This window comes from Ischnura elegans, chromosome 6 (genome assembly GCF_921293095.1).
Source record: "Ischnura elegans chromosome 6, ioIscEleg1.1, whole genome shotgun sequence".
In the NCBI taxonomy this organism is placed as follows: Eukaryota; Metazoa; Arthropoda; class Insecta; order Odonata; family Coenagrionidae; genus Ischnura; species Ischnura elegans.
In genome coordinates, this window is record NC_060251.1 from 116,005,514 (window position 1) to 116,021,738 (window position 16,225).

At 39.8% G+C, this 16,225-nt stretch overlaps 1 protein-coding gene across 1 annotated transcript in view; it reads right to left on the reverse strand.

The window, feature by feature from the left end:
• The window catches only part of LOC124161554, a 41,411-nt gene that overhangs the window by 13,424 nt on the left and 11,762 nt on the right, over nt 1-16,225 (reverse strand). The window contains exons 7-14 of the mRNA XM_046537931.1: nt 15,535-15,691; nt 12,597-12,781; nt 12,109-12,348; nt 11,807-11,939; nt 9,335-9,529; nt 9,149-9,244; nt 6,775-6,955; nt 77-295 (exon numbers count right to left, since the gene is read on the reverse strand). Of these exons, the coding sequence (XP_046393887.1) occupies nt 77-295; nt 6,775-6,955; nt 9,149-9,244; nt 9,335-9,529; nt 11,807-11,939; nt 12,109-12,348; nt 12,597-12,781; nt 15,535-15,691 (1,406 nt within the window). The remainder of the gene's footprint in view (nt 1-76; nt 296-6,774; nt 6,956-9,148; nt 9,245-9,334; nt 9,530-11,806; nt 11,940-12,108; nt 12,349-12,596; nt 12,782-15,534; nt 15,692-16,225) is intronic.

Here is a 16,225-nt window from a genome sequence, read left to right on the forward strand (position 1 = left end):
TTCATGAAAGAACAAAAAAGACTAAACTATAATATATGAAAATAGATGGATGTACTAAAAGAAGAGTAAGTCTCACCTCTGGTGTCTTCATTTTCAAGCGAGATATCGAGAAGAAACTGAAGCATTTGTAAACCTGAAAAATACAGTAGACCAAAGTTCTTCGAATGAGGCTGACCCGTGTCCCAATAACTGAGAATCCTATTGAGCAAGCAGGCTAACCTCAGGACTGTGCTTGGATTGGGTTCACTCAGAAAAGTTCCTTGTACAAGTTGGACCATACAGGAAACGTTGAGAGCTGTCGAGATGAGAAAGATGACAAGGTTAATGGCTGCATACTAGAGCACCACAATGTCAAACAGAATAATTTTTGTGCTTCTCTGCATCAATCGCAAGACTGGCTAATGATCCTTTAACTCTGTTGAAGACCTTGCCTACATTAATAATAATCTAGACCTAATAATCTTGCATTTATTCCATATCCAGATAGATATATGTATGTATATCTGATTGTGGGAGCAGATTTGGAATATTCTAGGTGGTGTTTCTTCTTCAGGAAATTACTGAAGCCATATGTCACTGATTTTTTTGTCTGTTATCTCTGTTAAAATTATTGGCAAGGGTCTTCCTCTCAGATGCTACATTCCCTCTGGACTCTGAAGGTAAATTTTCCTTGAGTAGACAAATAGTTGTGATAAATCTGCAAGACTCAACCCCATGGTGGATGAGACTAGTCTCCAATGGAGACAGTTCTGAGATAAATCTCAAGGTCAAGTCTCAAGGTGTGGACCAGCGGACACGTGGCTTCAACCTTCTCAAAAAATTCTCATATTGTAATATTTCCCTCTTGTGACGACAATAGTGAGGTTCTCCATGCCTACGTTGTGCCCTAGGGCAGCTTGTTCTGTGACAGCCAATATTACTGAATAACTCAATGTGATGGTGGTGTGAAAGAAAGACAAGACAATTAGCCCTGATGAGGTCCATGGCAGAGGAGAAGGAAACATTTGCTGCTCTCACAATTGATGCGGGGAAACCTAAAAATAACTTTTACAAAAGGAAACCACTCATGAAAGTTGTAATAGGATCAGTGATGTGATAAAAGGAAATAAAAGTAATCGAGTTACTATTATCAATTACATCTTTGGTAATATTTACTTATTATCTACTACAAAGTTCATGTGAGTAATTGATTTGAGTAATTGCAACATTATAGTAATAAAAAGTGAAAAATTTAATAGGGTAGTTTCCTTCATCTAAGTAAACGATAGGCATTGATTGCGATTTGTTACCCATCATTAGTATATTCACAATATACAAATTATGTGGTTTTGGAAATCCCAATTCAGACGAATGGCAATGGTCAATTTTAACCTCATTTGAAAAAAGCCAGATCGGTGCCCATGCGATGCCACTCCACGTGACCTCACAGGGGCCCAGATGCTATACGAGTAGTAAGGAGTTTTATATCGTCTGAGATTACCAATGCACGCATGAAGCACAGAGCTCAGGGAAACATGTCTTAATATGTCACCTATTAAAATTGCCAAAGATCGGAAAGTTTCCTTCGTTTGATAGTGTATTAATAATCCTTATTTAAGCTAAGCACTACCTGCTAGCAGCTTGCATGGTATTGGCGCTCTTAGTCCCGCACCAAGGTGACCTCCCACAGCTGCAGCTAGAACCAGAATAGTATCACACGGACTTTTCCCAGCATTCATACTTAGCCATCGCGTTTTCGTGCGCTTGAAAATTTTCACTTTTCATTTCATCGCCAAAAATAGATATTGTCATTTCAAAATCTAAAAGCGTGAAATACGTGCTCCAGGAAAAATAATCTTTTGATTTAGGCAATAAAAAAATAATAGGAATCCACCCTATTCTGTGCACGCTGATCAAAAGGCATTTACAGCTACATTAAGTTCACCCACAGGTGTAAATTTTTGGTTAAACAATTTATTTATCCTAAAAAGGCAAATCCAACATTTAATTATTATTTTATGCAGTGGCATTATATAATAATTAAATTGCTGATTTAATTGAGAATATATTGACAGTGTTTACATTATGAACAGGATCAAAATATTACTATATCAAGGAGGTCTTAAGAAAAAAGAACTGGTTTTGGGAAGGACAACATGGTTTCCGTAAGGGTTACTCCTGTGAAAGTCAATTAGCATCTCTTTATCAGGATTTGGTGGAGGGGCTTGACAACGGGAAGCAAAACGATGGGGTTCTGATTGTTTTCTCAAAAGCTTTTGATAGGGTAGATCATGAGATTCTATTTAAAAAATAAAGCGCGCTCAGATTGGATGGTAGGGTCGTAAAATGGATAAATTCATTTACCGTAGGTAGATCACAACGTGTTAGAGTCGGCGATATTTTTTCCGATGAATTCACTGCCACTTCAGGGGTACCGCAAGGAAGTGTGCTAGGTCCTTTGCTATTTATTATCCATGTAAATGATATTAGTGGATATATAAATAGCACAATTATAATGTTTGCAGATGATTGCATTATTTATAGAGTCATAGACAAAATAGATGATTGTATCATCTTACAAAATGACCTAAATACTTTGGATAAATGGTCTAAAAAAAATTAAATGATCATCAATGCCAACAAAACTAATCTAATTAGATTTCGGAAAGGTAGGAATTGTGTACTAAATAATTACCATATTATGGATGAGTTACTGTCTGAAACCAAAAGTTGTAATTACCTAGGAGTGACATTGGGATTTGCAATGGGGACCACATATCGAAAAAACTGTGACCAAAGCTTTCAGGGCATTACATTTTTTGATGAGGACCCTTGGAAAAAGCTGTACAAAAACAAAGGAATTCGCGTATAAAACGTTTGTTTGGCCCATTCTAGAATACGGGGTCAGTATGTGATCCTCATTTGAATCGGGACATCAAGCAACTAACAAAAGGTCAGCGATTGGCAGCTAGATTTGTTTTGGGAAATTTCAGAAGGAAGGCAAGCGTCACAGAAATGTTAAATACGCAGGGCTGGAAATCTTTAGCGATAAGGAGGAAGAAAGCACGCTTGAAGTGTATATTTAAAACTTGATGAATAAAAGTGGTGATCCTGCGTGGAGGGACCTAACGAAGCGGTTAAAAGGACCAAGTTATCTGGGGAGGAGGGATCATAATTATAAGATTAAGGCCCCAAGGCAGCTGTCAAATAAACTAAAATTTTCCTTCCTACACCTTGGGGATAGAGGAATGGAATGGCTTGCCGGAGGAAATTTTTTTTGAGCCCTTTCCAACTCACGCCACTATATTTATCAATAGGATAAATAAAATTGAATTTTGAGGGCTTTAAATCGTATATTTTTTAAATTTTGTGTTTCTTGTCTTTTTTATTTTGGTGTTAGTTTATTATTGTGTAAAAATGGATTTTGAGGGGAATGTAAATATAGACATGTATTGTTTTTTTTGCTGATTTGGTGCTACGTGGACATGCATTGTGTGAAATATTTGGTGAAAAATTTGGTGCTTTGAGGACATGTATTGTGAGTGTGAAAAATGGTATTTTGAGGGCTTTTTAAAATTTTTTTCTACTTAGTATTTTGTTTTGTATTTTGGGTTATGTATATTATTGTGTCTTAATGCACTTCCTTAATCTATGTTACCACCCGACTTCATGGTCGACTTGTAACTAAATATTTTAATAATAATAATAAAATTAAAAGTACCGTATATGCTTGTGTAAGAGGCGCACCCCTATTTTGAGGATCGAAGCTATAAAGAAAAAACATTTTGCGACTTTTTTTGTTCCATCGTGCGGTGTTGCAGACGTATGCCTGGAATTTCGACAGTTATCGAAATGCCCTCTTTCAGTACTATTTGAAAGAGGAAATTTTGATAACTGCGGCGGCATAAGAGGGAGTAGAAAGAGTTCCGATCCTCTCTTTGCATACGCCATCGCTCTACATTGCTTGTTCTACTCACGAACAATTTTGTTTAAAAGCTCTCGCAGGAGTATTGCAATAGAATGGCAGCCGTGGAAAATTTTAAGGCAAAACACGACAGGCAAATGGCATGAGCTTTCCCAAGAGATTGAACAACAATCGGGGCAATCTCAGCGCCGTAGGATAATAACCACGTCGTAGATTTAAGGCCCCTTGCACACACACCGATTTTGGACGGCCGGTAAAATATCGGCTGTCCACATTCCAATGGTGAACAATGGGAGAGCATTGGAGCTTGCACACGTACCGACCACACGCCGGCACCGGTAAAATGCCGTTTAGCTGCCGGCTATTGTCACTGTGGATCGCCGGCGCCGGCTCAAAAACTTAGCAACGTATCGTTTGACCGGTAAAAATCCGGCGTGTGTGCAAGCATCGCTTTGCCGGTAAAATATCGGCCAATATTTTACCGGCCGTCCAAAATCGGTGTGTGTGCAAGGGGCCTAACGGAACTACACTCGGCTCTCCATCAGCTAATGCCTCTGCCGTTTTTTTCCTTTCCGAGACTCCACAGGAAAATATCAAGTTACAGGGGAACAATGGAAACGTGTTTCATCCCTACCCCATTCCACCAACTGACCTTTTTCGGTCTACCAGGTTCAATTCCCCGAGTTTCTGGAGGTCAAATGCTACGTGAGTCACCTTCTGAGCTCGAAGATATCTCGATATCTTTCAGTAATTGTATGACACGCACGAGGTTCTAAAAAGAATTAGACCTAACGCGACGTATATCTTACAGCATTTAAGTTTTTTGAGCTCTAATTGATTGACACAAAGATTTATAGCTAAAATAAGGCTATTAATATTCAACATAGTCCAAACAGCACAATTTCGGAAGAAACAAGCGTAGCATTAGCGCATTCAAACTAGACGAGACGGACTGGAAACTCAGGCAACGCAAACTGCGTATATCACATTGCTGCGCCTTCGCCCCTTCGCTTTAAAGGCAACGACGTCACATGCAAGATCGGACGTGTTCTTCCCTTTCTCCTTCGCTCGTAGCTTTAAATACGGAGGGGAGGGAGCCCTCTTCCCCTCGACCTCTCCTTCAGCGCTCTTCACTTATAAGCATTTCCGATTTCTTCTATCCACTATTAAGTCCAACAATAAGCACACTCGTTCGAATTTTTTCAACCGCAGGTTTTGACACCAATATTACTATATGCAGTATAAATGCCGCGGGATGCCCACTCGTGGCAGTAAATTTAGCGCGCCCTCCGGAGCAAAAAACCCCGCGCGATCTTTTCCATGTTCACCTCTGAGGTACCGACGTGACGGCGCGATGCTTGCAAAAAATTCAAACAGGAGCATTTTAAAAATACGTCACAAAGGGAGAAACTCCCCTGCCTGCCGCTTGATTTTGACCCAGGGTTTCAGATGACTGACTCACGATGAAAACCAAGGCCACTCAGTTCCCCTTGAACTTGCAACCGGTGAAGGGGAGGGGGGGAAGATAAGAAGTTTGTGTAAGAGGCGCACCCCCATTTTCGGCTGCAATATCTGGGAAAAAAGGTGCGCCTCTTACACGAGCTTATACGGTAATTGTAATTATACTGATTCATTTTTCAAAGAGTGCACATAGGTATGTTTTGGTTCGCTAGTATTCCCTAAACATGTAGGTAATTGATTAGTATTCACACGTGAAAGATGAGACATTCGAGAGATGCATGGTGTAGAGTGGTAATTTTGTATGGGTAGAGTGATTGGCTGCTGATTGGAAGGGTCCTGGGTTCATAACTCGGGTGTTACCTTTGGACAAATCCTCAAAGTGCGAGGTGGCCCAGGGAAAGGAAATGGCCCCCTATCCTGAACTTGTGGAATTCAAATGCCTATGAAGTAGTCTGGGGTGAGCCTTACCTTCACCTATCCAAATTAACCTTTGGGTTGAATCACTGAATGAGTGAGTGAATCACTGAACGTATGTTCTGACGAAACCATTTCAATATGTCTTACTGATAGCATACCTGACTGGTTATTGAGCCAGAAGTAGATGTATCGATGGATGACCGGTGAGCACAGAAGTAGGAAACCACAAGGCATTGTGTATGGCTTCAGCAACCCACTAAAGTTTTTCAAATTCTATCTGATATGCACAAAGGTTAAGAAAAGACTTCGCTGTTTCACAAAATAAAATATATTTGCGACCGGTTTCGATACAGCGTATCATCATCTGGCAATTATAAGTATCAGTACATAGAATTTATACCCTTGAAGGCGTTAGAGGGGTGGTAGAGTGGAGGTGGAGAAAGGGGGGACATTCGGAGTACCCATTATTGGATGCAATTAGTTTGATTGTGTTTCGCTCCTTCATCCTGTTGTAATTCGACAATGGAATCAATCATAATCTGTGAAGAATACAATGTATTGCTGATAGTTTGTGAGAGAAGTGGTGTCGTGAATTGCGGTGTATTATTTGGTGGAGGGGGTAAGGGAAGGGAAGGTAGGTTTGGGAAGTACGTCGCTGATGGGTCACTGCACGGGGTAGCCGAGGGTTGGTGTATGATGACGAAATATGGGGAGGGGTGTTATGGAGTGGTGAGTGTCATCCGTAATGGTTTCTCAGAAAAAACATTGAAAAGTGGTGAATGGTGAGAATACAACTGCTCATTAACTAATGTTATGTTGGGTGAGGTTTGGCCCACTAAAATTTCCAACTCCAATTTTCAACTAGTCGTCGTCTACCGGTGATGGTTTCCTAAGATGGGTGTGCTCTTTCTTTTCCTCTGGTATAAGTCCACATTATCCACTGCCAATTTAATAATCACAACATTATCAGGTAAGCTACGCTTTTCAATTACCTCGTCTTTCTTTCTCCAAAGGGTTCTCTATTGCAGTGAATCTTGTCAGAACATAGATCAAAATCTCCCACAGACTAAGTGAAATCTCCTTGCGCTTAGTCTCGTCTACGTCCTGAAGGAAACTCCAAACTGTCCTCAAGGCACATTCCATTGCCTCTTGCTGGCCATTTTCTGCAATGCTCTCAAGGAGAGAAAGGCAAAGTTCATCATTAAAAATTTTACCAGCAAACATAATGGTGTATTTATGAGAGTACTTTATCAAGCAATATTATCCTGAAAGAACCCTGAATGAATTTCGATTATGTTCACCCAAGAAATAAAAATAAAATAAGAAAAGACTCTAAGAAAACATTTTTTTCCCAAAAAACAGTATGAAATACACTATAGAGTAAAGAAACTTTACATCACTCAGAGAATAAATTGTGAGTGCTGGTTGTGTTTATTACAAGTGAGTATAGAAGTGCCTGATATGTGAGTAAAGATTGGGATGCCATTTTAATATCTAAACCTAATCAGCATCCATGCTCTATTATTACAATAAATTCCATGAATATAAGTGCACATGTTTCATTATTTCATTAAGTTCATATTGTTTCATGTTTCATTAAGTATAAGTGCACATTCCATGAATATAAGTGAACAAAACACTGCCACATGAATGTGGCAGTGTTTTGTTCCTACCTTTTTTATATTCTTTGCAAAAAACAGGCGTTGTTGAGTTATGCGCTTACCAACACATTTTGCGATTCATTTTTATATATAAGATATATGTATACAATGTTTTGGAAAATATGATATGCACGTGGCACATAATATAAATAGTTCAAGTAAACATCGATAAACACAGAGACACAAAAAAGAAACACTCACATTGAATAAATAAACTCGTCGAAGCTATCGAAGCACTTCAGGCTTCTTCGTCAGCTGAAGTATGAATGGTGAGGAAAGGAGAGGGTTGGAAGAGGGAGAAGGGGGGTAAGGGGAGAGGTGTATGGGGAGGGGGAGTTAGGAATAGGGGTTAGGATGCGACGTTCAGACCTGGAAAGCTATTGGCTTGAAAGTGCCATATGCAAGCCAATTCGAGGGTGTGGAGGTTGAGGGCGGACACGGGGGAACTTAAAAAAAAATAAATAAAAAAATGTACGGGAGAATATCACTGTTCTTCTTCTCTTGAATGGAAGAAAGAGGGGAATGGGGAGTGGGGCTCTTCTGATTCCGTTGAAATTTGGGGATATTGGTGGCTAGAGTACTTATCACTCTCGCTGATTTGCTGGTGGAGAAGATTTCTTCGGCTGGCTCGATACTGCGACTAGTATCGCTGTGGGATGAGAGAACTCCTGTGTTGGCGCCGTGGATTGACGTCTTCTGCTGCGCGTGCTAGGAAGATACCGTCTTATCTCCTCTTTCCAAAGTCACCGCCGTTTAATACTCGCGTCTTTTTCCACGTTGGGCTGCCTCCCTTTCTTTCTCTCTCCTCACAGAACTGGTGCTTCGTCAAGCAGAGCCTTCGGCTGATTTCTCCAGCAGAATAGTTTTTGCATGTCGTCCGCACTTCGCTTATATAGCCACTTTCTGGGAGGGGGATGGGTGGACGGAAAAACCCCGGGCATCGGGTTTTTTCGGCTATTCTTCCGTAGGGGAGGGGGGGTGGTTTCTGTAGAGGGCGGGGTTGGAGGATTTCATCATCTCCATACGCAGGTGTTCCGGCTTCACAGTGGGATGGGGAGAAACATGCTACGTATCACGTAGGCACCGGAACTTTCCACTTCGTAGACGGAAGAATTGTGGGAGGGATGGGGGACGGAAAAATACAAAATCTAGTCATTCATTCATCACTTCACATTCACACACACATTCACACAAAATTACATGAGCATTTACATAACATTAAATAGCACTTCATAATTTACGCAAGCCTTCCCTACCTCGTAAACGCCTCTTTACTACACCATGAACCGAGCCAAACGGCAACGGCTACAATATATATATATATATAAATTCAAAGGTAAGGAAAGAAAGGGATAGGAACATGGAATAGAAAAAGGACGAGGACAACGGTGCTGTGGTAGGTGGAAAAAAGCCAGAAATCAGAGGGTAAAAATGCGGCCTGACTGGGACTCGAACCCAGAACCTCCTGGTTGCCGGCCAGGTGCTCTACCAGTTGCGCTACCAGGACGCTTAGATTTACCATGATTTCGGCAGGGGTTTATACACAGAAAACTCCCTTTGCTGTGGCCCACGAGAGTAACCAATAGATGGCACTGGGGCAGCTCAGCACTCACCAGGGGAAGGAAAGTAAAGTAATTAAACAACTTCAGCTGGAAAAATGAATGTTTTTATTACTATATATTAATGGTGAAAAATTAAAACTTACCAGTAAACAGATGAAGGCATCTTGGTTGTGAGCCATGAGCTGCTCCACTTCCTTTGAGGACTTTGAGGACTGGCACCCTTCAAACCATAACATCACCTGAAATAAACCGAGGAGAATCGGCTCCACCCAAAATCTTAAAGAGAACAAAGAAACAAATGCAAATACCTAGTACTCTTATATTCTTACAACTCGGAGCTGAATCCACTGGTTCTTCACAGGAGATGAGAAAACCCACAGAAGTAATGCTGGGTGATACGTAAAAATATCCTTTATTCCATCTTTAAGGTGCTTATGGTTATAATCACGTATACAGTTCATGATTGCATGAGTAGCACCTTCAATTTTGGGATCCTTAGGACACTCATTAGAGAGGTAAGAGGTCTGATAGGAAAGAAAATGAATTAATTATGAATGGGGTAGCTGGCAACAGCTACACATAGGATCTTACAGTCCATAATAATACTAACAAAAAACAATTAAATTGAAGTGTGAGCATCTAATATTACTGTCCTAAAGAAAATTCAGTGGAGAGGTTTATGGGATAAGCACCACATGTGTCCATCTTTGTTGACAAAAGTTTTTCCGGCATTGCTGTTGGGGTCTGCAGTTTGATGAAGTGCAGAGAGGTGGTATCAACCGTGTTGCATACACATCCATCAGAGTCAGGTGTCTTCTCATTGGTCCTTTTAGTAGGCCGGAGACTTCTCATTGGTACTGTGTTTTCCTTTTTCTACTGAGTTGGTTTGAGCGCTCTTTTCCAAATCAACTTGGGAGAAAAAGAAAAAGGAAAACCAGGAAATACAGACCAATGAGAAATCTCCATCCTCATATACGCACCAACAAGATGATGTCTCCCTTTGATGGATGTGTATGACAGATGGTCGCTACCACCACTCCGCACTTCATTGACCTTAAGAAGCCAGCTGCAATGCAGGCGAAACTGTTTTCTACAAAGAAGGACACACATATTGCATATCCCCTCAACCTCTCCACTGAATCTTCACCACACCAAAAGAGTCTAAACAAGGAAAAGATAAGGAAAGAAAAGAAAAGATAGATGAGGATATTTTAAACGCTTTCCACTTAAAGTTTTTCTATGATACTAGAATCACGATTTTTTTCTACACATTAACCTCTCATCTTCATTGAAACATATGCCAATTGTGGAGCAAATAAATAAAAACCCATCATAAAAGGTGATATGTTTGCACTAGGGAAATTAAGTAAAATGTTAATGAAGAAGGTATTTACATTAAATGCAAAATGTATAATATGTATCAGGACCTGAGGTAAGAGATAGTACTGTAAGACTAGGGACTGTAAAGAGCCAATGGTATAACAAAAGGACCATTTTGTGAGAATGTATTTTATTGATGAAAGGTAGTCAAATTTATGGAACTAAATACATTAGAAGGATATGTTACCATGAGTTAGACAGCAAAGTGATTCAAATTTATAACTCAATAGACTTGAACATTGTACTGTAAATTATAATGAATGAAAAATGCTGATTTTAATCTAGGAACCTACCTACTTAACAGTAAAGGTCTAGCTCTTCATGAAAATTTCCACTTCACGGACAAAACTCAATACGTACTTTCCAAATCAAATGCTTTGAGTCGAAAAGGAGAGCTAAAATAAACTGAAGGTTAGACTACAGGGTTTGTATAAAAAGTAACCGGACTGAGCTTGTGACGCCCAGGGAAAGCGTACGCAAACCGGTTGTTGGTGCTATAGTGATGGCGGGGGATCGAGGGAAGGGTAGTGGGCCCAAGTCAATTGCCTGCAGACGCTTGGAGGGTTAGCGCCGTGCGAGAGTGTGGTGCGTGTTCACTGACCTCGTCGGAGTGAAAATGGAACGTACCATCGAGCAACGTGTTAACATCAAATTTTGAGTCAAACTCAAGAAAACGCCTACGGAAACTCTTAAAATGATAAATGAGATTTACAGTGAGGATGCTGTGTCCAGAACTCAAGACTTCCAGTGGCACAAGAATTTCCTAGAGGGCCACGATGACGTCCACGACAAACAGTGTGCTGGACGTCCATCAACCAGTTACACAGACCAAAACCCGTGATGTGTTGAACACTGACCGTCGTCTGGGCATCCGAGAAATCGCAGAAGAGGTTGGATTGATAAAATGACCGTTCATGATATTGTTAAGAACGATATGGGCACGAGGAAGATCTGTGCGATGCTGGTGCTAAAACATCTGACGGTCGAGCAAAAGGAGCGTCGTGTTGCTGTCGCTTTGGAAATCCTTGATTGCCTGCAAACTGAACCGAATATTTTCGACAGCCCGGATACGGCACCACCAGGCTTCTTCCTATTCCCCAAGATCATGAAAGTATGTACTGAAGGGGAGGGGTTCGGGACTCTGGAAGCCATTCAACTCACTACAACAAGGGCTCTGGATGCCTTACAGGTTGTCGACTTCCAGGGGGCGTTTGAGCACTGGAGAAACGGTATCTTAGGGTTATCGACTCCGATGGGGACTACTTTGAGGATTTCTAGAGGAAAAGTGTAGAAATTTTGCCAATAAATATGTTTTCTGAGCTCAGTCCGGTTACTTTTCATACAAACCCTGTAAATCTAAATTAGGAAGTAATACATATATCACATAATAAGCAAAGGGATTATCATCAAGAGTATGTTACCGCGAATGAAAACCATAAGGCTTTTAAAATTGGTGCTGGTATGTCCCCTCCGTGGGTTCCAACTCCATATACTTTCACAACATCCTCGACGAAACAAACCAAAGGTTTAAGAAATGGTACAGAAACATCAGGCCTGTAGAAAGAAGAATGTAATAATAAGGGCATCAATCCAGATGAATGCTTTAAAACAAGCAGTGCAAATCATGTACATAAATGCTTCCAAACTTATGCACGTCAATCTTATGACTACCCATAGTTTTCCCAGTTATGTACATAAAAGGATGTGCAACTCAACTACATAACTTGATGAGCAGAGGAAGTAGAAATAGGAGAATACAATCATTGTGGCTCCGGCTGGTTGACAGGCATGGGAAGAAATAATGGTTGGCCAAATTGAAATTTTTTTTGGCAGGCTGGACAAACCCTTACTGAGGACAGAGAAGGAATCTGACCAGCTGAGTTCCGTTTCAGCCAATGTAGCCAGCAAATGAGTGAGAACCACTTGGCAAGTGGATTTCATCATACAGAGGTCATCCTTACTCCTAAAAAAAATAGAAAGTTCTGCAGTTGTAAATTTAAACTGTGATAACAAGAAATATAAAAACATAAAACATCAATGCAATACTACTCAAGCAAGATTTATATTGGATAACAATATATTTTTCAATAAAAAATGTCGAAAGACAAAGATGGAAAATTATTTGAGGTAGCCAAGAAACTACACACGTACTTTCAACATTCGACACTGTCACTTTACTTTTATACACTTAAAATTTTGGCGCATACTCACGTGGTGTATTCTGACAAGAAGTGGTCATCAACTGTCAGAAGATACGGTAACATGTTTAAGTAGCCTTTGGCAGCCAATTTGTGAGACAGGGGAGAACAGAAATTTTTTGCCTTCTGGTACAACAGTTCAAGACAACTGAGACACTCCTTGAAAACCTTGAGGCTATTTTTGTTGAACTCAATTTCCTACGGAATGAGGATGAAAGAAAGTACCAAACATCCATCAGTGAGTTTGTTCACTAACAATCTGACCCAAAATCCCAATTCAACGAAAACAAATTCGGTAGATGGATGGAAAGGACAAGTTACAGCAAAAGGTATTCCCTATTCAGCCATTCTCTCTTACTTTGAATTAAAAAAAAACATGAAAAAGCTGCCACCTACTTTTCGTGAGTTGGTATGTAATAGCATTTAAGTTATGGGATATTTACTCATTCAGGAAGAACCTCACCCGGGCAGAAAGGGAGGAATTGATAGAAAGAGGGTAAACAACAATGAACCACACGAGCCCTAATGACAAGACCAAGGAGTAGCTGAGAAACGGAAACATGCTTGGTGTGATATGATGTGATTTATCGGTCCCAAAAGTTTTCATAGTAAAATATAAAGCATTCATACAAAAAATAGCTTATTTTATGATAAGAACACTCCTCAAATAAACTTTTTAACACTATACATACATGATTACTTTTTCCAACAAAAATATTTTCAGCTTATTTTTGAATGTAGCTCTTGAGAGAGTCCTTTTAGAACTCAGAGACAGGAGGTGTGACATTTTAGTAAATGGGCTATTGCTGTATATTACAGCTGAGTGGCAGGAAATTTTTAATTATTTACTATGTTGAGTTAGAGCATTGGAGCTTTGGTGGTGAGCTGTTTCAAATTATCCTTTACATACATATGTGCGTAAGCAGTAAATACAGTGGAACCCCGATTTATCGTTCCCGCATTCATCGTTCCCCGCTCCTGGTCCCAAATTAAGTTCCATAAAGACAATGTAATTTTTTCCCGCATCTATCGTTCCCCAAAGTGTCGTTTTCCCGCATTGATCATTTGAAGATAATATGTCGAATAATTTTCCCGCATTCATCGTTTGATAAAAATGAGACGAAGTGTTTACAACGTGTTATTTATGGCTAATAACAACAGACACATAGTTTGAATCTTCCCCAGGAGATTAAAATACGATAGGGAGAAGCAGAGTGCCGTGGGATAGTTACATTTGCGCATTTCCCAAGATCCGGTATCCCCCTCCATTCAGCACTCGCCTCCCCCCAGTTGAAGCTATCTTCTTCTCCGAAATAAAAAAAGGTCCCAGCTCGAGCAGGGATCGTATTACGACGACCTTAGCTTTGAAAGAAAATATCAAGTTACTCGAGAACAAAAGAAAACTTTTTCACGCCGCCCCCTTTCTCGAACGCTGACTTTTTCTTAGCTGCCTCGCTTCAAAGATCCCCACCTCTGGAGGTCAACTGCTGCATGAATCACCGATTAGCCCAAAAGGTGTTAAAAAATGAATTTCGGCAATTAGTATTATACTTCTATTAGATTGAGATATTAGTGATGTGCAAGTAATTCAAAAAAGAATGATACCAAACACGACGTATTTCTAACGTTATTTAAGCATTTTAAGCAAGGAAATAGTTGGAATAATACGATGGTGATTTCTGGCGAATATCGATATCCTCGCAGCTGATAGTGAGCTTCACGGCAGTTGTTGCAGATTTTTTTTCGAAAACAGGGCATCTGGTTACAATTTACGAGTTATGCTACAAGTCTCACTTGTCTGAGGTGCTAACGAAGCGATATCTTCTCAGGATATTTTGTTTCTCCCTACTAGCAATCTGAATTCATCTGCTCATCTAGAGCTACGTTACTTATTGTTAGAAATGAGTGGGTAAGTTGCCTTCTCTATAGGATAAAAAAATTTCTTTGAGCAGTCATATGGTCATGCTTCACCCTCTGCAGTAAGCTCTGCCTACGCCGTACGCGATAGCATTAGTGCCGAACTTCACTTCGTACGAGTGGTTCCGTACTTTCCGGGGTGGATTGACTTAAAACTATCGAGTGTTTTCCGTGTGGGTTCAATGGAGTCCGGTTTCATTTTCATTAGTTTTATCGTTATTCGTCTTCGGACCATGGCCCTTCCGAAGACACAAGTGAGAACTTTAAAAGATAGACTGAAAATAATGGTGAAAAATGTAAAGCAAAAGATTCTGAAGAAAGATGGAGCTGGGATCCAGTGCCGAAATTTCGTGTGAGGCCTGAAAAGCGCTATAAGCCAACAGAGCTGAACTACCCAAAGCTGAGAGATGTGATGGCTTCTAATTTGTCTGTCAGAACACTGCCATGTATGACACAATGATTGGTGTTGCAACTGCATCACTTTGACATTCCATAAGTCTACTCAGATGAATATAATACATATATGTATCCTAAAATGAATGCCCATTCAAAAATTATCTTATAAATACAATCCTTCATTCATTCATATTACGCCATGAGTGCAAACATACAAATAAAGTCATAGGTAAGGAAAGAAAGGGATAGGAACACATAATAGAAAAAGGACGAGAACAACAGTGCTGTGGAAGATGGAAAAAGCCAGAAATCAAGAGCGTAAAATTGCAGCCTAAAATATGAGTGCTTCAAAGTCTACTTTGCAGGATGTCTTTCTTTACCAGAAGTCAACTTTGATGGATGAAGTCTACTTTACTGTATTTAATAAATCATGATAAACATTATTTTTATGGAAAGATTGAGAATCACTTCCTTAATGGTGTGAAATTTTGAGCAGAGCTTAGATTTGTATCACCAACATCCAATCCTATCCTCGGAAGATTCCCACAGTGCTCAAAAGCTTGAGCTTGAGTGAAGAGCTTTTGGATTTATAGGCAATAGTATAGCCTAAACTATAACCTTACCAAATTTAGACTTACCACTAAATGAGTTGCACATAGTCCTCCAATGGATTGAGCAACTGCATTGAAGATAGCCTCCAATGGGCTTCCTTCAGAATGAGACAATTCTTGAACCTCATTTTTCTCACAAGCTACATCTTTGCGGACACTTAAATCAAAATTGTGAGGCAATAGCCTGAAATTATATAGATAAAAAAAAAACAGAATTTGAGAAAAAGAGGTAGCAGGTTCACTGAAACATCCTCAACATTCTTACTCATACCAAGATGTGCAAATGTGGAAAGGGATGTGCAAGTAGTACTTTTTGATCTCGAGTCAAGTGTAATTTCTGGACCAGGCAATACAACAATACACACTCCAACATTCTCCTATTTTTCCAATCCCCTTGTAAGTTTTATATTCTAAATGCTTAGAATGATGTAACAAGGAAACAAATATGAGGAATGTTGATGGTAATTGTCAGAATTAGGAGATGAATTAAAATTAAAGTCTTAAACAGTTCCATGAGCAAAATTGAAATGAATTAACCTCTAGTAATAAATTGAAAATGTAATTAATATACGCATCCATACTGCTCACAAGAGTCTTGAGTAAAGGCATTGGCAGGATTGCAATAAAGATTAAATTTGTAAATGAATCATGTATATTCGATCCATTCAAATTTTCATGCAGAAAAATCATTTGTTCTATCTGTTCAGGCTGCAGATTT